General features: G+C 40.3%; 2 protein-coding genes across 8 annotated transcripts in view; one reads left to right on the plus strand and one right to left on the minus strand.

Moving 5' to 3' along the window:
* The window catches only part of col4a6 (collagen, type IV, alpha 6), a 178256-nt gene that overhangs the window by 48348 nt on the left and 106770 nt on the right, over positions 1 to 23138 (plus strand). The window lies entirely within an intron of this gene.
* LOC133560831 (uncharacterized) lies at positions 1025 to 15966 on the minus strand. Of its 4 annotated transcripts, XR_009808527.1 has the most exons (4): positions 15728 to 15966; positions 8370 to 8468; positions 6364 to 7196; positions 1025 to 2416 (listed from the first exon to the last, which is right to left on the minus strand). XR_009808527.1 is itself a non-coding variant. In XM_061913803.1 (2 exons), the coding sequence occupies exon 2, from the start codon at positions 7180 to 7182 to the stop codon at positions 6400 to 6402; it is 783 nt and encodes a 260-aa protein (XP_061769787.1). In that variant the 5' UTR covers positions 7183 to 7196; positions 7377 to 8237; the 3' UTR covers positions 5966 to 6399. The 4 variants fall into 4 exon arrangements, 1 of the variants encoding a protein (XP_061769787.1); XR_009808528.1 differs by lacking the exon at positions 8370 to 8468; XR_009808526.1 differs by lacking the exons at positions 8370 to 8468; positions 15728 to 15966 and adding an exon at positions 7377 to 8237.

Consider the following 23138-nt stretch of genomic DNA (forward strand, 5'->3'; position numbering starts at 1 on the left):
TCCAGCTCCAATAGCGTATCTTAAAGTTGCTGCAGTTAAAAAGCTCGTAGCTTTAACTCTACTGTCATAAATTAAGTCATTTAAAAACAAGCAATATGTTAAAGATTTTCTATTTGACGGGATTATTAAGGACCCACTGCTCCATAGGTGTCAAACTGAAAGCCCACATCATTTGATCATGTTACATCAGTTCATGTTAGGGGTGTAACGGTACGTGTATTTGTGTTGAACCATTTCGGTACGGGGGTTTCGGTTCGGTACAGAGCTGTACTGAACAAGTTTCTAAGCTAAAGTCTTAACAAACTGCTTTGCTTCTTCTGCCTCTGTCTCAGCACCCAGCATTGTCCCACCCACACAAGTATCTGATTGGTTACATATATAGCGGTAACAGCCAATCAGCAGTGCGTATTCAGAGCGATAACAGCCAATCAGCAGCGTGTATTCAGAGCACATGTAGTAAATGCTTCAGCGTCGAGCAGATAGGTGTTTAGCAGATGAGCATAAGGCAGTGTACTCTCCCCAAATTATAATAAACACCTTCCAGTCAACTACTACTAGCATCACTATGAGCCTGTTGACCTTCTAGAAACTTAAACTGCAGCTCAGCTCGCTTGCAGTTCTGGCTTGAGGTGAAGACTAATTAGCTTTTAGCGTAACGTTAGCTCATTTTTTGGTGTGTGCATGTGTGTGTGTGTGTGTGTGTGTGTGTGTGTGTGTAGACTTCACTAAAACAGTCTAACCTGTGTTAGTGGCCACATATATTTAAATAGTGTTGTAAACTTGTAAATAGCGGCCACCTGTTAAAGATGGGTGGCGGCGAGGGCTTTTTTAATGGTCTGTTTTTTTTTTTTTAACGACTTAATTTTTAGAAAAGCTTTTTACTGTGAATTTTGAAAAAGAAACATAGATTACTAAGAAATGAATGGTTTACTTAATTTCACAAAGTAAATAATCACATTGAAAATAAATACAGTGGTACTTTAACTTACAAGTGCCTTAAAGGGGAACAATACTTTTTGGGGAATTTTGCTTATCATTCACAATCATTATGAAATACATTTTTTAGTTTTATTGCAATTTAAGAATATTATATACATTTGATGAAAAGTCTGCCTCCAGTGGAGCCTTTGAAAGCCACTCTATTCTGACTATAAAGCCCTTAAACCCTCCAAACACCTCCATTAAGGTTTTTATATACAGTACAAGCCAAAAGTTTGGACACACTTTCTCATTTCAATGTGTTTTTTTTATTTTCATGACTATTTACATTGTAGATTGTCACTGAAGGCATTAAAACTATGACACCAGTGAAGTGAAAACCATTTCAGGTGACTACCTCTTGAAGCTCATCGAGAGAATGCCAAGAGTGTGCAAAGCAGCAATCAGAGCAAAAGGTGGCTTTTTTGAAGAAACTAGAATATAAAACAGGTTTTCAGTTATTTCACCTTTTTTTTTGTTAAGTATGCAGCTGAGATAGGCTCCAGCACCCCCCGCAACCCTGTAAGGGACACACGGTAGAAAATGGATGGATGGACATAACTCCACGTGTTCATTCATAGTTTTGATGCCTTCAATGACAATCTACAATATAAATAGTCATGAAAATAAACACATTGAATGAGAATGTGAGAGCATTTCAGTTGTGTATGTGAGAGCATTTCAGTTGTGTATGTAAGCGCATTTTAGTAGTGTATGTAAGAGCATTTCAGTAGTGTATGTAAGAGCATTTCAGTAGTGTATGTGAGAGCATTTCAGTAGTGTTTGTAAGAGCATTTCAGTAGTGTATGTGAGAGCATTTCAGTAGTGTGTATAAGAGTGTTTCAGTAGTGTGTATAAGAGTGGTACAGTAGTGTGTGAGAGAAAAACATTTCAGTTGTTTATGTGAGAGCAATTCAGTAGTGTGTATAAGAGTGTTTCAGTAGTGTGTATAAGAGTGTTTCAGTAGTGTGTGAGAGAGAAAAACATTTCAGTTGTTTATGTGAGAGCATTTCAGTAGTGTATGTAAGAGAAAATTCTAAATCATTTCCCTAACGGTCCCTCATACTTTATTGTATAAGATTGATTTCTGCCTGCCGTAACCACAGCAAAACAACAACCACGAACAAGTATGTTGCATAAATTGGTCATTGTCAGCCATAAACACGCTAAGTTAAAACGTCACTTTTTGCTCCTCCGCAAATGTTAATACTCTCTCTTACTCCACTTTGCGTCCCGGGCTGGCGGTCCTTCTGTTCGGAATTTGCATGTATGAGTTCTCTCCAGATACTCCTGCTTCCTCCAAAAACATGCACCTGGGGATAGGCTAGTGTCTGTCTGAGGTGGCGACTTGTCCATGGTGTACGCCGCCTTCCGCCCGAGTGTAGCTGGGATAGGCTTCATCCATCCACATGATTCGACACTGCAAAAGGTCATTGTTCTAAAACAACAACAAAAAAATACTAAAATTAGGGGTATTTTATTTAAACCAAGCAAAATTATCTGCCAATAGAACAATAACATTCAGCTCGTCAAGACTTTCTAAAACAAGTCAAATTATCTAACCTCAATGAAACCAAAAATACCTTAAAATAAGTATATTCTCACTAATAACAAGTGCACCTTTCTTGGCAGAATTTTTTTTTATACCTTTTTGCTTAATATGTTGAAAATATTCTTAAATGAGTGCCATTATCTTGACATAATGATATGCACTCGGCATCATGATTTTTTTTCTTTCATGCTTGAAGTAAGAAATTATTACTTTAAAAAAGTACCAATTTTTCGGAGTATAAGTCGCTCCGGAGTATAAATTGCACCTGCCCAAAATGCATACTAAAGAAGGAAAAAAAAACATATACAAGTCGCACTGGAGTATAAGTCACATTTTTTGGGGAAATGTATTTGATAAAACCTAACACCAACAATAGACATTTGAAAGGCAATTTAAAATAAATAAAGAATAGTGAACAGCAGGCTGAATAAGTGTACGTTATATGATGCATAAATAACCAACTGAGAAGGTGCCTGGTATGTTAACGTAACATATTATGGTAAGAGTCATTCAAATAACTATAAAATATAGAACATGCTATACATTTACCAAACAATCTGTCACTCCTAATCGCTAAATCCCATGAAATCCTATACGTCTAGTTTCTTACGTGAATGAGTTAAATAATATTATTTGATATTTTAGAGTAATGTGTTAATAATTTTACACATAAGTCGCTCCTGAGTATAAGTCGCACCCCTGACCAAACCATGAAAAAAACTGTCACTTATAGTCTGAAAAATACGGTAGTTTTATACATGTGAGTGTTAATGACACAGCTTTACAACAGTTGATATTCTAGTCTAGAGCATGTTTTACTCAATATAGGTCATAAAATCTCAGCAACAAGCTGTAATATCTTACTGATATCATTTAGGATCAAAACCATTAAAACAACTAAAACACTCTAACATACAATCTGCTTAGTGAGAAGTATTATCTTATCAGACAGAAAATAAGCAAATATCACCCTTGTTTGAGTTATTTAATCTTACTTAGATTTCAGTTTTTGCAGTGTAAGAGGGACAATGTCACGATCGGGGGTGCAGCTTGCTGCGAAGTTTGTTCTCTCGGAATGCAGAACAGACAGCCCCGGACGGCAGCGTGAGGTAGGAGATGATTTATTTTCCATAAATCATAACCAAACCAAAAACAAGCTAAAAGGAAGCTAAGGCAAAACTTAGCACAGGAAACACAGGAGCAAGAATCAGGAACATCACGGCGACTTGTCCAGGGTGTACCCCGCCTTCCGCCCGATTGTAGCTGAGATAGGCGCCAGCGCCCCCCGCGACCCCGAAAGGGAATAAGCGGTAGAAAATGGATGGATTTAAAACGTAACATTTGCATACCGCAAACAATGAAGCCACACCGACTGTGGTGAGCAACGTGAATAAATAGCTCTCTGATTTGTGCTCAACAGCAGTTGAACATGCAGAGCATTAATCAGAGGCAGGTGAAACCATTTAGTACCCATGGTAACCAAAATAAACACCCAAAGTGCACAAAACAGGAACTAAGGGAGTCCAAAACTAACAGAACATCACTTAACAAAACATGATCCGGACCATGGATCATGACAGACAAGCAGTAAAACATGGATGGATGGATGGATTACAATATGTTTTGATTAGACAGTTAACGAGTGTGTGTATCCACCGCTAAGAGGCCGACTATCTGCCCTTCAAACATCGTAGCAAAAAAAAAATGAAAAAAAAAATTGGCTACTAGTGTGCAGGAGGAAACCAAATCAGAGGAACAAACCATTAAAAAACATTTCCAACCTGTTAAGCAGTCTATCTTGGCGAGTCCGCCGTGCCATGGCATCTGCCCAAATCACAAGAAATGACTTACATTTATCCATAAAAATATTAACAAGCTGTTTGAGGTATTTTTGTTTGTTCTGTATAGTCCTGACTCATCAAACTGGTTGGTAATGCATTTGGCGCACAAACAAACACCTATCGCTTGTTGTCAGTCTCTCAAAAACAAAAAACACGCAAAAAAAAAAACTCTATGAAAACAAGTTGTTTATAATAGGGATATAATATTACGAGAACTTGGCAACATTGGACAGAGAATCACCCCGAAGTCTGCTCCCCAAGGTAATTGCTACAATTATTGCATTTTGACACACAACTACTGTAGTTGTTTGTAGTACATTCCATGGGAGTGATTTTAACTCAGTAATTATTATCTAAAAATGTGTTTTTCTTTTTAGAGGGCATGTTAGAGGTTAAAATTATGGGGTTTTATGAGGACTTCTGAGGTACGAGCTTGGTCGTGGATCCAATTGAACTTATGAGTTGAGGTACCAATGTGGACTTCAAGTACATCCTGTGAACTTGAATTTCAGTGAAAAGAGACCTTTGAAAGCTATTTCTATCCTGCCGGTGGGCAGCCCGGTGGAACAGGGGTTAGTGCATGTGCCAAACAATATGAAGGTCCTGAGTAGTCCCGGACTCGGGATCTTTCTGTGTGGAGTTTGCATGTTCTCCACCTGACTGCGTGGGTTCCCTCCGGGTACTCCGGCTTCCTACCACCGCCACAGACATGCACCTGGGGATATGTTGATTGGCAACACTAAATTGGCCCAAGTGTGTGAATGTGAATGTGAATGTTGTCTGTCTATTTGTGTTGGCCCTGCGATGAGGTAGCAACTTGTCCAGGGTGTAAAACGCCTTCCGCCCGAATGCAGCTGAGATAGGCTCCAGAAACCCAGCGACCCCGAACGGGACTAGCGGTAGAAAATGGATGGTTGGATGTATGGTGGAATTAGTTAGTGGTAGATGCCATCAGTCACCTTAAGGCAGTGGTTCTCAACCTTTTTTCAGTGATGTACCCCCTGTGAAAATTTTTTTAATTCAAGTACCCCCTAATCAGAGCAAATCATTTTAGGTTGAAAAAAAGAGATAAAGAAGTAAAATACAGCACTATGTCATCAGTTTCTGATTTATTGAATTGCATAACAGTGCAAAATATTGATCATTTGTAGTGGTCTTTCTTGAACTATTTGGAAAAAAAGATATAAAAATAACTAAAAACTTGTTGAAAAATAAACAAGTGATTCAATGATATATGCAGATTTCTACACATTGAAGTAATCATCAACTTAAAGTGCCCGCTTTGGGGATTGTAATAGAGATCCATCTGGATTCATCAACTTCATTCTAAACATTTCTTTACAAAAAAAGACATTTTTAACATCAATATTTATGGAACATGTCCACAAAAAATTGAGCTGTCACACTGAATATTGCATTGTTGCATTTCTTTTCACACTTTATGAACTTACATTCATATTTTGTTGAAGTATTATTCAATAAATATATTTAGAAAGGATTTTTGAATTGTTGTTATTTTTAGAATATTTTTAAAAATATCTCATGTACCCCTTTGCATACCTTCAAGTACCCCAAGGGGTACGCGTACCCCCATTTGAGAACCACTGCCTTAAGGAATAATACTGTGGGTAGAGTGGCCGGCCCGTTCGATCCCCACCTTCTACCAACCTAGTTGTGTCTTTGAGTAAGACACTTCACCCTTTCTCCTAACGGGTCGTGGTTAGGGCCTTGCATGGCAACTCCCACCTTTAGTGTGTGAATGGGTGAATGTGGAAATAGTGTCAAAGGGCTTTGAGTACCTTGAAGGTAGAAAATTGCTATACAAATATAACCCAGTACTGTAAACATGAATATTCCTTTTCAAAGTAAGAATTTTTACCTTTTAGCTGCTATAAGAATTTAAGTGTTAACATGAACATTGCACGTCCACTTTTTTTGCTTGTTGCGGCATAACATACAAAATAAAATAAATACATTTCTATTTTAGCTTACACGTAATAGGATATCCGATCTGTGGCACCGGAACTGCTAGTCCATCCATCCATCCATCTTCTTCCGCTTATCCGAAGTTCGGTCGCGGGGCAACAGCCTAAGCAGGGAAGCCCAGACTTCCCGCTCCCCAGCCACTTTGTCCAGCTCTTCCCGGGGGATCCTGAGGTGTTCCCAGGCCAGCCGGTAGACATAGTCTTCCCAACGTGTCCTGGGTCTTCCCCCTGGCCTCCTACCGGTCGGACGTGCCCTAAACACCTCCCTAGGGAGGCGTTTGGGTGGCATCCTGACCAGATGCCGGAACAACGTCATCTGGCTCCTCTCGATGTGGAGGAGCAGCGGCCTTACTTTGAGCTCCTCCCGGAGGACAGAGCTTTTCACCCTATCTCTAAGGGAGAGCTCCGACACGCGGTGGAGGAAGCTCATTTCGGCCACTTGCACCTGTGATCTTGTCCTTTCGGTCATAACCCAAAGCTCATGACCATAGGTGAGGATGGGAACATAGATCGACCGGTAAATTGCGAGCTTTGCCTTCTTCACCACAACGGATGGATACAGCGTCCGCATTTCTGAAGACACCGCACCGATCCGCCTGTTGATCTTACAATCCACTATTCCCTCACTCGTGAAGAAGACTCCGAGGTATTTGAACTCCTCCACTTGGGGCAGATTCTCCTCCCCAACCCGTAGATGGCACTCCATCCTTTTACGGGCGAGAACCAGGGACTCGGACTCGGAGGTGCTGATTCTCATCCCAGTCGCTTCACACTCGGCTGCGAACCGACCCAGTGAGAGCTGAAGATCCTGGCCGGATGAAGCCATCAGGACCACAACATCTGGAAAAAGCAGAGACCTAATCATGCAGCCACCAAACCGGATCCCCTCAACCCCTTAACTGCGCCTAGAAATTCTGTCAGAATCAATGACAACTGATCGTATTGGTTCAAAAAACAAGTTGTTAATGCTACAAAAAAACTTTATACATGCTTTATAGTTTAGCGTTAGTTAAAGCTGACCTGTGTGATGGCGAGGAAGAGGACACGACGCCAAAGGGTTTAAGGATCTCGTGCATGGCCGTCGTGCTGCCGTGAAACATGAGCTCGGCTTTCGCAAAGTTCACTTGTCATCGAACTTGCCGTGGCGGGTCAAAGCAGGTCTTGTCTTGTGTTGTGTTTATTATTCTTCTTCCCTATATTTAGTATTTAATTCTGTTCCGAGTGCTCCTCACCTTCTTTGTTCACCTTCTGTTGCTGGTTTAATGATTCGTCTTCCCACCTGGTGTTGAAGCTAAACACTCCCCTTCTTAAACCCGTCTCACCCTTCCAGTCCTTAGGGATTCTTGTTTGCTCCACATGACTGTCTGGTTGGCTTCACGCTACGCTTTAAGTTCACGCTTTTCTATGCTATTTTACACAATCTATTTTTTTTTTGCCTTGAGCTTGATGTGCGCTTTTCCTGTGGCACTACCCTTTTGTATCGTGCCTTCTTGTTATTGCCGGATGTATTCTGCATGTTGGAATGGCAAACACCACACCATGCCTAAACTTGACAGACCTGACCTCCCTTGTGTATTTTCATGACAATTTTTCCACATTTTAGTGCCTACTCAGGGGCTTAGTGGTTAGAGTGTCCGCCCTGAGATCGGTAGGTTGTGACTTCAAACCCCGGTTGAGTCATACCAAAGGCTGTACCAGGCCTGGGTAATTATTTTGACCCGGGGGCCACATTTAGAGAACAAAAGTGTGTCTGGGGGCTGGTATACCTATTTTTAGAAACACTAATACAAAACCCGACAATAATGTCTGATTGAATGCTAAAAATTTTATGACAAACCGCCTTAAAAAACGTAATGGAATTTTAAATTTTTCTATGACCGATAAAACACTGAATATTGACAAAATATGAACGCCACGCCCCCTTTCGATTGAAACATTTTACAATCAAGTGAAACGCAACAAAAATGCAACAAGCAGTGAAATATGAACACGAAGGGTACAAAATACACCCACCTGATATATCACTAAGCTTTAGAACTTTGTTGTGAAAATCTCCTTCCTCGTCTGTGGAAACGCTTCTCGCCCACACTGCTTGGTGCCTCGTCTGAGCCGCTGTGACGTAGATGACCATAGTAACTATTTAGATGACCATAGTACCTATTTAGATGATCATAGTAACTAATTAAATGACCATAGTAACTATTTAGATGACCATAATAACTATTTAGATGACCATAGTAACTAATTAGATGACCATAGTAACTATTTAGATGACCATAGTAACTAATTAGTTGACCATAGTAACTGGCATATCATCCATAAGTGCATATTCCAACCATTGAAAGACTTAGTACAGTTGAAGACTTACGGTCATTAGAAAACATGACTGCACATTATAATGGCAGCTACACTTTTAATATTAAAGATCTAAAAAAAATATTTGGGAATGTCCGGCAGGCCAGATTGAAAAGTTTAACGGGCTGCATGTGGGCTTAATTTGCCAAGGTCTGGGCTATACAAATGGGACCCATTTGTATAGCCTCAGCATCAAGGGTTGGAATTGGGAGTTTAATCACCAAAAATGATTTCTGGCCGCGGCCACCGCTTCTGCTCACTACTCCCCTCACCTCCCAGGGGCTGATCAAGGGTGATGGGTCAAATGCAGAGAATAATTTCGCCACACCTAGTGTGTGTGTGAGACAATTAGTGGTACTTTAACTTTAACTTTATGTGGCAATTCATTTGCGGGCCAGATCTGCCCGAATGAGTTATCTAATGCAGTGGTTCTCAAATGGGGGTACGCGTACCCCTGGGGGGTACTTGAAGGTATGCTAAGGGGTACGTGAGATTTTTTTTAAATATTCTAAAAATAGCAACAATTCAAAAATCCTTTATATATCAAATATTTATTGAATAATACTTCAACAAAATAGGAATGTAAGTTCATAAACTGTGAAAAGAAATGCAACATTGCAATATTCAGCGTTGACAGCTAGATTTTTTGTGGACATGTTCCATTAATATTGATGTTAGATTTATTTTTTTGTAAATAAATGTTCATGAAACCATATGGATCTCTGTTACAATCCCCAAAGAGGGCACTTTAAAGTTGATGATTACCTCTATGTTTATAAAATCTTTATATATAATTGAATCACTTGTTTATTTTTCAACAAGTTTTTAGTTTTTTTCCCAAATAGTTCAAGAAAGACCACTACACATAAGCAATATTTTGCACTGTTATACAATTTAATAAATCAGAAACTGATGACATAGTGCTATATTTTGGGGAGGTATAGCTCGGTTGGTAAAGTGGCCGTTTCAGCAACTTGAGGGTTCCAGGTTCGATCCCTGCTTCCGCCATCCTAGTCACTGCCCTTGTGTCCTTGGGAAAGCCACTTTACCCACCTGCTCCCAGTGCCACCCACACTGGTTTAAATGTAACTTTGATATTGGGTTTCACTATGTAATAGCGCTCTGAGTCACTGGAGAAAAAGCGCTATATAAATATAATTCACTTCACTTATTTTACTTCCTTATCTTTTATTTTTCCAACCCAAAATATTTTGCTCTGATTAGGGGGTATTTGAATTAAAACATGTTCACAGGGGGTACATCACTGAAAAAAGGTTGAGAACCACTGAACTAATGAATGACATTTGATTAGTATTAGAAACAGTCCGCAGCCGCCTGCTGCTGTTTTGCACGCACCAGTACTCCATCAGTGTTGGCGCTAGGAATTTTCAAAATGGGTTCCCAGGGACCCCATCAAGTCATAAAAATGGGGTCCCCCTGTAAATTTTTGGGGTTCCACTTTTTTGTAAACGTTTTGAAAACAAATAAATGTATGCATTATCCTGTTATATTTCACATTCTATATTGTGTTTTGAAAAAAGGTTGTCATAAACATAACTTAATTAATTAAAAAACACAATACAAAAAAAAATAACTTTTTATGCATATTTAAATTTATTTTTTCTTCTTTCCTTCATGGATCAAAACTTTACCGCTGTTCTATATTTTTTATTGCAATATTTTTGAAGTTGTCTTTATTTTTTAGTTTTAATGCCATGATTTTAATAGTCGGGCACGCTTGTGCACAGATTTTTCTCCATGCGGCCCCTGAGCTAAAATGAGTTTGACACCCCTGCTTTTAAGTGTTTAAAATTTTCTAGGTCCACGTTTTGTCTTGAGTGACTGAGCTTCTTGCTCCTGACTCGCCATTGTTCTTTACCCTGGAAGTTCTGGTGTGGGTTTGCGGTACAAGAGCATTAAAGCACTTTAAAATTGTATTAAGTAACGCCTTGACAACAAATATTTGTCTTCAATATTTCAGTGTCGATTATGTCGACTAATCATTGCAGCCCAACTAGTAGCCACTTTTATCCATCCTGGAATTTTTTTTTTTTCTCCGTATAGCTATGGTGATGCATGAAGTTGATAGATGGAATATCAGTTGTGAAGTGAAGTGAATTATATTTATATAGCGCTTTTTTTCCCCTCCAGTGACTCAAAGCGCTTTACATAGTGAAACCCAATATCTAAGTTACATTTAAACTAGTGTGGGTGGCACTGGGAGCAGGTGGGTAAAGTGTCTTGCCCAAGGACACAACGGCAGTGACTAGGATGGCGGAAGCGGGTATCGAACCTGGAACCCTCAAGTTGCTCGTACGGCCACTCTACCAACCGAGCTGTACCGCCCCAGTTGTTTTTATTTCGCTGTTTACTCTTTTTAGGATAAACTTGCTATGATATGAATTGTTTTCTTCTTAGTAATTGCTTTCTTCCACAATGTTTATTAATTATTAACAATGACCCTCGCTGGCGGTTTATTTAAACCTACTTTTGATGTTTGCACACGACATGGGCGGTGCCGTACGAACTATGCAGGTGTGTCAAACTCATTTTATCTCAGGGGCCGCGTGGAGGAAAATCTGTGCACACCCGGCCAGATTATTAATATCACGGCATTAAAACTAAAAAATAAAGACAATTTGAGATTGTTTTCTTTGTCTTTGTTTGGCAAAAAATAAAACAAACACATTCCGAAAATATTACAATAAAAATATAGAAAAAAATAACCTCTGTAGTAAAGTTTAGATCCATGAAGGAAAAAAGAAAGTGAATGAATCTTTATAACTGAATACATTTACAAATGCATAAAATGTGTTTTATTTTGTTTTGTTTTTTTATGAATTATGTACACTGCAAAAAGTCAAAAACAAGAAAAAAAAATACAAAAAGTAGGGGTATTTTATTGGAACTAAGCAAAATTACCTGCCAATAGAACAAGAAGATCTGGCTTGTCAAGACTTTCCAAAACAAGTAAAATTAGCTAACCTCAATGAACCCAAAAATACCGAAAAGGATTTGCAAATCATTGTATTCCGTTTGTATTTACATCTAACACAATTTTCCAACTCATATGGAAACGGGGTTTGTAGATGATCTCTGGCCCAGAGAAGCCGGCGGCGTTTCTGAATGTTGTTGATAAGTGGCTTTCGCTTTGCATAGTAGAGATTTAACGTGCACTTACACATGTAGCGACAAACTGTATTTATTGACAGTTGTTTTCTTAAGTGTTCCTGAGCCCATGTGGTGATATCCTTTAGAGATTGATGTCGATTTTTTATACAGTGCCGTCTGAGGGATCGAAGGTCACTGTCATTCGATGTTGGTTTCCGGCCATGCCGCTGACGTAGAGTGATTTCTCCAGATTCGCTGAACCTTTTGATGATATAGTGGACCGTAGATGTTGAAATCCCTAAATTTCTTGCAGTTTCACTTTGAGAAACGTTGCTCCTAAACTGTTTGACTATTTGCTCACGCAGATGTGGACAAAGGGGTGTACCTCACCCCATCCTTTCTTGTCAAAGACTGAGCATTTTTTGGGAAGCTGATTTTATACCCAATCATGGCACCCACCTGTTCCCAAATAGCTTGCCCACCTGTGGGATGTTCCAAATAAGTGTTTGATGAGCATTCCTCAACTTTATCAGTATTTATTGCCACCTTTCCCAACTTCTTTGTCACGTGTTGCTGGCATCAAATGCCAAAGTTAATGATTATTTGCAAAAAAAAAAGTTTATCAGTTTGAACATCAAATATGTTGTCTTTGTAGCATATTCAACTGAATATGGGTTGAAAATGATTTGCAAATCATTGTATTCCGTTTATATTTATATCTAACACAATTTCCCAACTCATATGGAAACGGGGTTTGTACATACAGTATGTCATGAGATATAATTTGAATTAAGAGGACTTAAAGGAAACTAAATGAGCTCAAATATACCTCCAAATGAGGCGTAATAATGCAATATATATATTTTAAGCTAGCCTAAATAGCATGTTACCATCGATTTGCTTGCAGTCATTAGTGACCAAATATGTCTGATTAGCACTCCACACAAGTCAATAACATCAACAAAACTCACCTTTGTGTATTCATGCACAATGTTAAAAGTTTGGTGGACAAAAATGAGACGAAAAAAGAAGTGGCATAAAACACGTCCTAGAAAGTCGGAGAAAGTTATACATGTAAACAAACAACGGTGAGTTCATGGACCGGAAAAATTAGTAGGACAAAACGGCGCTCGCCAAATACTCAAATCAGTGAAGCATGTTTAATATAAACAGTGTGCTTTATAACAATTAGGGAGGTTCGTGTCATGTTTTTCCTCCTACAGAAACCATATTAATACAATAAAATGCTTTTTCCCCTCATCTTTTTCCATTTTTCATACATTTTTGAAAAAGCTCCAGAGAACCACTAGGGCGGCGCTAAAGAACCACATGCGGCTCTAAAGCTGCGGGTTGCAAACCCCCGATTTAGGCATAGACAAACTTTATTGATCCACAAAGGAAATAGGTGAGAGATCAGACTTGCTGGGATCGATTGACTTTTAGCAAGCTGTTCTAAAGTAATTCGACTGATTTATCAGTTGATGAAGTATCCACTATCTTCATTTGACCAGCTCAGTGGCCTTGAGGTTAAAGTCTCCGACCTGAGATTGGTAGGTCGTGAGTTGAAACCCCGGCCGAGTCATACCAAAGACTGTAAAAAAAAAAAAAAAAAAAGGGGACCCAGTACCTCCCCGCTTGGCACTCAGCATCAAGGGTTGGAATTGGGGGTTAAATCACTGAGCGCGGTCACTGCTGCTGCTCACTGCTCCCCTCACCTCCCAGGGGGTGGAACAAGGGGATGGGTCGAACGCAGAGGACAAATTTCACGACACCTATGTGTGTGACAATCATTGGTACTTTAACTTTAACTTTAAAATAGCCTTTTTTCAGGGTGGGGGGGTTGAATCACCAAAACAATTCTCCAACGTGCCCACCGCTGCTGCTCACTGCTCTCCACATCTCCCAGGGAGTGGAACAAGGGGATGGGTCAAATGCAGAAGGTAATTTTACCACACCTTGTGTTGTCCTTTAACTTTTTAAATTAGCTTTTAACTTCAGTGCTCCATCTTGAATGCACCGCGGTGTGTAAGCTGGTAAAGAAGACGAGACAGTCAAATCTGAAATTTTTTTCACCCAATTTTTTTTGTGCATCTTTGAATTTAATCTAGTCATTTTTTCTATTTCACCAAATTTAATGTCATGAGTTATTGCTACATCCCCAAATATTAGTCAACGACTCTCTACATCAGGGGTCCCCAAACTATGGCCCGCGGGCCAGTTCCGGCCCGCCAGCGTTCGAGATTTGGCAAGCGGGAAGTCCCTTATTAAAAAAATGTTTTTTTATTTTTATTTTTTTATTATTATTTTTCTTTTTTTTTTCTTTTAAAGGCCTACTGAAACCCACTACTACCGACCACACAGTCTGATAGTTTATATATCAATGATGAAATATTAACATTGCAACACATGCCAATACGGCCGTTTTAGTTTACTAAATTGCAATTTTAAATTTCGCGAGGAAGTATCATGCTAAAACATTGCGGTTTGATGAAACGTGCGCGTGACGTCACGCATTGTAGAGGACGTTTTGTTCCAGCACCGTTCACAGCTATAATTCATCTCTTTTCATCGCATAATTCCACAGTATTATGGACATCTGTGTTGCTGAATCGTTTGCAATTTTTTCAATGAATAATGGAGACGTCAAAGAAGAAAGCTGTAGGTGGGAAGCGGTGTATTGCGGCCGCCTTTAGCAACACAAACACAGCCGGTGTTTCATAGTTTACATTCCGGAAAGATAACGGTGAAGCTTTACTATGGAACAGAGCGGTCAAGTGAACGCGGTTGGATTGGACCACACACACAAAGTACAGTGTATTATGCAGCGATCATTTCGAAAGATCGTGTTTCGAAAAGGGTCCCTTGCGAAGGGCAGAAATGGGCATCGCCACCACCCGTCGATTAGTGCTGAAGAAAGGTGCGGGGCCGACCTTCAGGTTGTACTGGTACGATCATATAATCTCACTTAAACACTAGTAACACAATAAGCAGATAAGGGATTTTCCTGAATTATCGTAGTAAATTTGTCTAATAACATCTGAATCGCTCCCCTGTATAGTCTTTTTGTTGTATTTTTTATTTTTTTTAGTCCTTCACTCTCACTTTCCTCATCCACGAATCTTTCATCCTCGCTCAAATTAATGGGGAAATTGTTGCGTTCTCGGTCCGAATCGCTCTAGCTGCTGGTGGCCATGATTGTAAACAATGTTCAGATGTGAGGAGCTCCACAACCCGTGATGTCACGTGCATATCATCTGCTACTTTTGGTACAGGCAGGGCTTTTTTATCAGCACCAAAAGTTGCGAACTTTATTGTCGATGTTCTCTACTAAATCCTTTCAGCAAAAATATGGCAATACTTGACACATAGAATGGACATGCTATCCCCGTTTAAAGAAAAAAAATCTCATTTCAGTAGGCCTTTACATCCTTCCTTTCTAATCCATTTTCTACCACTTGTTGCTTGTTACTTTCAGAATCTCCTCGCCGCTCAGGCAAATCACATTGTCTAATAATGCATTTTCCAATGGATGACGTGATATAATTTATATATATATATATATATATATATATATATATATATATATATATATATATATATATATATATATATATATATATATATATATATATAAACAGCCCGGCCCCCGGCCAAATTATTTTAACCCAATGTTTGGGGAGCCCTGCTCTACATTCTCTATACTGTTTTAAGAATCGACTACAAAAATGTTAGTTGCTCCTCTTTTCAGCTGAATTTGTGGGCTGGTCTGATGTCATTGGCTGGCCAGTTAAGCGGCCCTGATGAATGTCCTAAAAGAATCATTAAACATCCTTTATGTCTGCATTCCGTCCAAGCAGCTGTCTCTGTGGTTAAACACGCTCCTTGTAATCATTGAAAATGCTCACCTTTGGAGCAATCTCATGGTCTCTCTCAAGGTCCTAGAAGGTGCTGCCTAATTTTGTGAGTTTAAATGGAGAGCATGGAGGCAACTTTGACCATTTATGGACATTTGAAGATATCCAGCGCAGCCTTGAAGTGTAGCAGCTTGCAAAAGACTTGAGGAAGTCGCTGACTATCACATTTTAGCGCGTCTTTACCTTACCTTTTAAGGACATGCAGCTCGCAGGGGACTTAAATAGGTGTCTACCTGTACAGACGGGCTTTAATTCATCTGATCTAATCATTACAAGCAGGGGCGGGCCCAGCCTGTTTGGTTCCCTGCACAAGAACACCCCCTCTGGCAAGTGGGAATGCGGCTCCAATGACAAACACGTATCTCCAGAGTGTGGCCTCGGTGCCAGAGCTGTGTGTTTGCTTTCCACCGACGAGTGTGGAATTCAGCAGTATGCGCGCATGAGGAGGCATCCCACACTCGCACACACACGTGCATCTGATGCATCACAGTAAATGCGTGTGTGTGTGTGTGTGTGTGTGTGTGTGTGTGTGCAAGTTTGCTATAAAAAAAATTGAAAAAATAGGTGAAGTTGCTCGTCTCCTTGGAAAACGTCAGTGAGTAAAAATAGACGTGGCTTGGCAACAGTGGAGGTCAATGGGACGCCCCCTGCAAGGCGGCATTTGGCAGCGTATCGTGCAATGGTGTAAGGTAATCCAAGCCAGTGGTCCCCAACCTTTTTAAACTTAACTGAAAACACAAGATAGAACACATATAGAAAATCAAGCACTAAAAAAATAGGTGTGGACAATGGCGGAACAAGTCTAAACCAAAATAATGAAGCTCATCCTAACATCATTTTACAATTCACACACGCCTTTCTGGGTTTACCGTCGACCGGTAAACCAAGCCACTTTTCAGAATCAGAATCAGAATCAGAAATACTTTAATAATCCCCAAGGGGAAATTAAGATTTTTTTAGCACAATCCCGTTCAAGAGCAGACAAACATTACAGGGAGACAAAACAGGATCGCTGACGGGTCTGCAAACTTCAGGCGCCCCTTACAAAAATGGTGAGAAACAGGTAAAACGCTGGGGAGGGAGTGGTGAGAAGAAAAAAAGTCTAAGCCTAGGCCCCTGGAGAGGGGGTCCTGACTCAGGCCAAGGGGGAAAAAACATCATAGCCATAGCACACATAAGCATATGTGTAAGAGGGAAACGTCAAAGGATATTTAAGACATTAAAAGAGCTTTTAAACACAGGCACAAAAGTAAAACAACGACGACAAAAAACAAAAAAAACAAATACACAGTGGTGGCGTCTGCAGTGTTCCACGCCATCGTCTGCTGAGCATGGCCAGAGACAGGAGCAGACCCAACAAAGCAACCGAGAGAGCTGACTCCACCCTCGGCCGCCCACCAACTCTGGGCCAGTGTCCAGTCCGATTTTGCTGGAATTTGCATCTTCCCATTTTCCCGACGTGTATTTATTCACCACAATATCAGAACGTTTCACAGGATATATATATGCACGTAAAAAGAGCAGATACAAAATTTATTGGGAGCAATTTGTTAGATAAAAGGCAGTTAAAAAATTTAACAGTTTAAACAGTTCAAAGTCTCATTAGCAAAATCACAACTATCCGAAATCTAAAAATGGAGTCAATGGGAGCGCCTCAATTCAGCCCACAAAGCTCCCAAAATAAGAATTAGTTGATATAATATTCCCAGAAGTCTTTTTTTAAATGTTAATACGTATTATTGATGAGATGATGTGTATTTTAGGAAAATACACATCATATTGGCATCTTTAGCTGCATTAAAATAAATAATTTAAAGTCATTTAAAAATCTTGTGAATACTGTATTTTTCGGACTATAAGGCACACTTAAAATCCTTTTCCCCCCCTCAAAACTCGACATTGCGCCTTATAATTCTGGTTTTGCTGACCGACCTCAAAGATTTTTTATTTAGTACATGGTGTAATGATAAGTGTGACCAGTAGATGAAACTCAAATATAAGAGATAAGTGTAGACTTAAATATGATGTAAATATGACTCAAGTAAACAACACCAACATTTTATATGTTCCATTGAAAGTATAGAACATAACACACGGGGCTCAAAAATCCATCAAAATGTTTTAGTATGACTTTGGTAAGCTATGAAGCCGCAACGCTTGATGGATTGTACTGTGCTTCAACATACGAGTATTACTATGGTGTGTGTATAAGGTTAGACATATTGTCTTGCGTTTTGTTTCGCAATATTATGCAAAAGTAACTTTTCTTACCTTTTGGTACCTGCTGATCTGTATTTGGGATCTGCATAAGTCCTGAAAAATTGTGTGCGTCCGCCTTTGTAGTCCGTGCTGACCCCGTAGTCGATAAGTTTCTTCCTTTTCTCTATCTTCTTGTTATAGGACATTCATCTTCCACTGTTGCCATTTTTAATATAAAGTAGTGTAAAGTTCTTACTTATATCCGTCAGTAAACTCATCATGAAAGCACTAAAACATACCGGTGTAGTGAGTTTACATTATTCACCCAAGGAACTTTAGTCGGACGATTTTTCACAGGACATATTTCCAGCCTTGTTGTTGTTTTCGAATGAGGAGCTACTGCTCTGTTATTGATTTAAGTAAAGTCTGAATGTCATTAAAACAGTTAACTCCATCTTTTGACACTTCTTCTACTCCCGTCCTTGCACGCTACACCGCTACAACAAAGATGATGGGGAGAAGACGCTACCGGAGGTTAGCCACGTAAATAAGACAGCCCACAAAACGGCGCATCCTTAAGCGACTATCAGAAAGCGGCTTGAAGATGATCTGTAAAACATAATCTGTGCAACATTTTGACCAAACAACCACCATTACATGTTATGTAGACCACAAGGATGTGCTTTCAATTTAAAAAAAAAATAATAATGAGAATATGACTCCTTTAACGCGCCCTATAATCCGATGAAAAAGAACAAACATAGACCATTCATCGGCAGTGCGCCTTATAACCCGGTGCAAATTGTATTTTGCACCCTATTAGTTGTGGTCTGTTGTGAGAATTGTCTCGTTTGTCTATCCTAGGCCACCGTAGGTCCCGTGAGGTGCACCCCCAGACCTGCTAAGTGCTAGCGTTAGCCAGTAAACCAGCAATGACACGACGTGACAACGACATGGAGTCCGGGGGGTTGTTGGACTGGTACTTTTCAGAAACGGTATAGTACCGAATATGATTTATTGGTATCGCGGTACTATACTTTTACCGGTATACCATACAACCCTACTTGAATCCATAATAACAGCTAACTTCTGAACTGGACCGTGACTTTAAAACCGAGGTACGTGCGAAACCGTGATTCTGGTGTACCGTTACACCCCTACTCGTCTCGGCAAACACGCACATAACCTCCCCAAGGGTGTGAATTGGAGCTTCGTATGAAACCAAATCTCTTTTGTCCTCGTCACCAATGACGAACACACCCTCTTTTTATCCCGCCATTGTCTGCCTCCCCTCAGTGTAGTTAAGACAGCACTGCAATGTCGTTTTGTCCTCTACCGCAACTAAAATAGTATTACTCCCAGATTCAGACTTATGATATCTTACAGTTGCAGAATCTGATCAGGGTCTGTTCAAAAGGGAGTTTTTTCTTGCTTCCGTCCCCAATTATTTGTGTACTTGGTTGTCGTGAACATGCGAGGACCATGGTTCTGGACTTTCTGAAAATACATGTATAGCTCGGTTGGTATAGCTCGGTTGGTAGAGTGGCCGTGCCAGCAACCTGAGGGTTGCAGGTTCGATTCCCGCTTCCGCCATCCTAGTCACTGCCGTTGTGTCCTTGGGCAAGACACTTCACCCACCTGCTCCCAGTGCCACCCACACTGGTTTAAATGTAACTTAGATATTGGGTTTCACTATGTAAAGCGCTTTGAGTCACTAGAGAAAAGCGCTATATAAATATAATTCACTTCACTTCAATTGATGTTTTTGTTGTCTTGGAGCGAAACCTGGAGCCTCTCAGCTGCATTCGGGCGGAAGGCGGCCTACACCCTGGACAAGTCGCCACCTCTTCGCAGGGCCAACACAGACAGACAACATTCCCACTCACATTCACACACTAGGGCCAATTTAGTGTTGCCAATCAACCTATCCCCAGGTGCATGTCTTTGGCGGTGGGAGGAAGCCGAGCCTGCGATTGAACCCAAGACAACTCAGCCCTTCGTATTGTGAGGCACGTGCACTAACCCCTGTTCCACCGCGCTGCGCTCTATCTGAGATATTTAATAATAATAATAATCATAATAATGAATTCGATTTTTATAGCACTTTTCTAGACACTTAAAGCGCTTCACAGAGAAGTGAAAACCCGTAATTCATTCACACCTACAGTAGTGGTGGTAAGCTACATTTGTAGCCACAGCGACGGCGTGGCGCAGTGGGAGAGTGGCCGTGCGCAACCCGAGGGTCCCTGGTTCAATCCCCACCTAGTACCGACCTCGTCACGTCCGTTATGTCCTGAGCAAGACACTTCACCCTTGCTCCTGATGGGTGCTGGTTAGCGCCTTGCACGGCAGCTCCCTCCATCACTGTGTGAATGTGTGTGTGAATGGGTAAATTTGGAAGTAGTGTCAAAGCGCTTTGAGTATCTTGAAGGTAGAAAAGCGCAATACAAGTACAACCCATTGTAGCTACAGCTGCCCTATATGAGTTATAGCAAAGATTTAAAAGTCATGTTTGCAGGGAAAGGGAGCAATCCCTTTCTGGGGAAAAGCTTCACTCCATCATTTGTTCTCTAACGTACACTTCCAGATATAACGTCAACATCATGTTATGCTAAAGCAGCCTCCTTGTTGCAATTATATGTCTTATTATTAAATCACCAAAGGCAAAGTTAGCGCTGGCTGTTTATTCGAGCGCTGTCCAAACATTTGTGCTCAGATTTAAAGTTTGTTTTGTCAACACTTGTTAGAGCGCCGGGATTTATCGACCTAATAATTAACCGCTCGTGAGTCCAGATCCTCAAGCGGAGGCTGTGTGTTTTTTTGCAGGTACACAAACCCACAGATAATAGCAACATGTACACTTTTTTTGGTTAATTATACAGTTCACACTGGTTCCAGGCGGGGATTCGAGGGGGTTTCCAAAACAGACAAAAAAACGCACACTTACAGTATACTTTGTATGAATGCATTAGAGGGGTGTAAAACTAATTTTAGCTCCGGAAAATCTGTGCGGACGTGGGCCGGATTATTAAAATCAATCCATCCATCTATTTTCTTCTGCTTTATTATTATTAAAATTATGGTATAAAAACAAAAAAGAATAAACACAAATTCAGATTGTTTTTCTTGTCTTACTTTGGCCAAAAATAGAACAAACACATTCTGAAAATATTACAATACAAATATAGAAAAAAATACAGGCAGCGGTAAAGTTTAGATCCATGAAGGAAAGAAGAAAAAATAAATTCACATATGCATACCGGTACCGACATAGTAGTAGACAGTGCGTAATCGAAACTGCATAACGTTTTTCATTGCCCAATTTACTGAGCTATGCCATCCGTTTTCACATGTGCCGCATTTGCAAGACACAATAACAAGGCATGTGCATTCAAAGTATTTGGATAACGAAAGCCATTATGAAAAATTCTAATCATATTAGCAGAAATGCAAGCTTGCGACCCCGAATGAAACAAGCGGTAGAAAATGGATGGATGGATGGCAAGCTTTTAAAAGAGTCTCAAACCATGATTTCATGCTGCATGGTTCAATGGCAGTTTCACGTTTACTGCGTGTAGGATTTTTTTTTTTCGTCTTTGCGAAAAAAATAAAAAATCCCAAAATGCTCATGAGTTAATGGGCAACCTGTGACATTGATTAGATGGGGAAAAAAACTTCAAAGGCATCAGTGCCTCATCTAGCGTGTACCTCAAGGCACAGTACTTTTTTTTTTTTACTGAAACGGGATAAAAGGCCAACTGCACTTTTTTGGGGGAATTTTGTCCATCATTCACAATCCGTATGTAAGGAAAGAACACATAAGTTTTTCTTTGTTATGCATTCTAATTCGTAACGTACCGTATGGCAAGTACAAAGTGGCTAATCATGCCGATAAGGGGAGTGCACTATTATTATCGGTCACTCGAACGAGTACGACGATCCTCCTGGTAGGGTTGTTTCCCTTTATGGAGGATGCCTGTGTGTGACTTTGTTTTACGTGGGGAGACTGGTGCACAGACAATCACCACACGATCCTTGAAAGAATGTGGTCCGGGCCTGGTGGCATGGAGTCCAAGACTACCGTATTCCGCCTGCTCCGCCGTTGAGGTCTTTACCGTATCCCTGGCCAGGAGGTAAAGTAGTAGACCTTTGCCAATGGCCACCTGGGGTAACAGTAGGAAAGGGGTTAATCTCCTAGTGCCCCAAGACCCTATAGAGGAGCCTCCACTGCCGGATGCACTTTAACGTCATGCCCAGGACATGGGGAGTACACTATCCCGTCCATGAAGCCCTCTAAAAAACATCCAAAAACAACCAAAAATACTTTATTTACATCTTGTGATCCGAATATTAACTAGGTACTAGTGATATTGTTATTATTGGCATAAATCATGCCTCTCACCTGGATAGTTGAATGTTGTGGCCAAAAACCGAGAAGTTGGCGAGAAAGACACAAAAAGACACTTGCTCGCGACTCCTTTTTCTTTTTTTTTTTTTACCTGTGGGAGGGGATTATGATACATTTTTCATCTAAATGTTCAAATATGAATGGCACCACAGTCGGCATCCCAGTGAGAGCGGATATTGTCCAGTAAGTGTTTGTCTTATTATGTTCGCATTTTGTATCTCTTGTTTAGCACTTAGACATGATGAACGTTGCGTTTGTGAAATGAATGCGCCGCCGTATGCTTAAAATGACCAAAATACGTAAATTAAACACATATAATTACATAGTGTATATAAAACGATACTAGAAGTTTTTGTTTGTTTTTAAAGCCCTTTTTAGGCAAAAAAGAGCCTTTTCCATTGCCTCCATTGTTGGCTGACTTTTGCTAGCGTTTATATACGAGTTAAAATGCATAAAAAAGGTAAAACGTATGTGTTCCTGTCTCACATAATGATTTTGAAATATAGACACAATTAAATAAATAAAGTGCAGTTCCCTTTTAGGCGCACAACTATGCTTTTTGGAGCCTCACTCAGCTCATTATCATCAATGCCGCACACACTCAACGTGTGCTCCCAGTAGGGCTTACGCATTTTCAAGTGTCTCAAGTCCAGCATGAATGCTACATTTTGGACATCACACTTCATAATGGCCCCTTTGAGACACATTTACAATTGGTGAAATGTGTACCGTATTTTCTGCACTATAGGGCATACTTACCAACCCTCCCGATTTTTCCGGGAGACTCCCGAATTT

Source organism: Nerophis ophidion, linkage group LG10, assembly GCF_033978795.1.
Source record: "Nerophis ophidion isolate RoL-2023_Sa linkage group LG10, RoL_Noph_v1.0, whole genome shotgun sequence".
Taxonomy (NCBI): Eukaryota; Metazoa; Chordata; class Actinopteri; order Syngnathiformes; family Syngnathidae; genus Nerophis; species Nerophis ophidion.

Coding starts and splice junctions, on each gene's coding strand:
- LOC133560831 (XM_061913803.1), bottom strand. CDS start 7,182: ATGGCTTCATCCGGCCAGGATCTTCAGCTCTCACTGGGTCGGTTCGCA.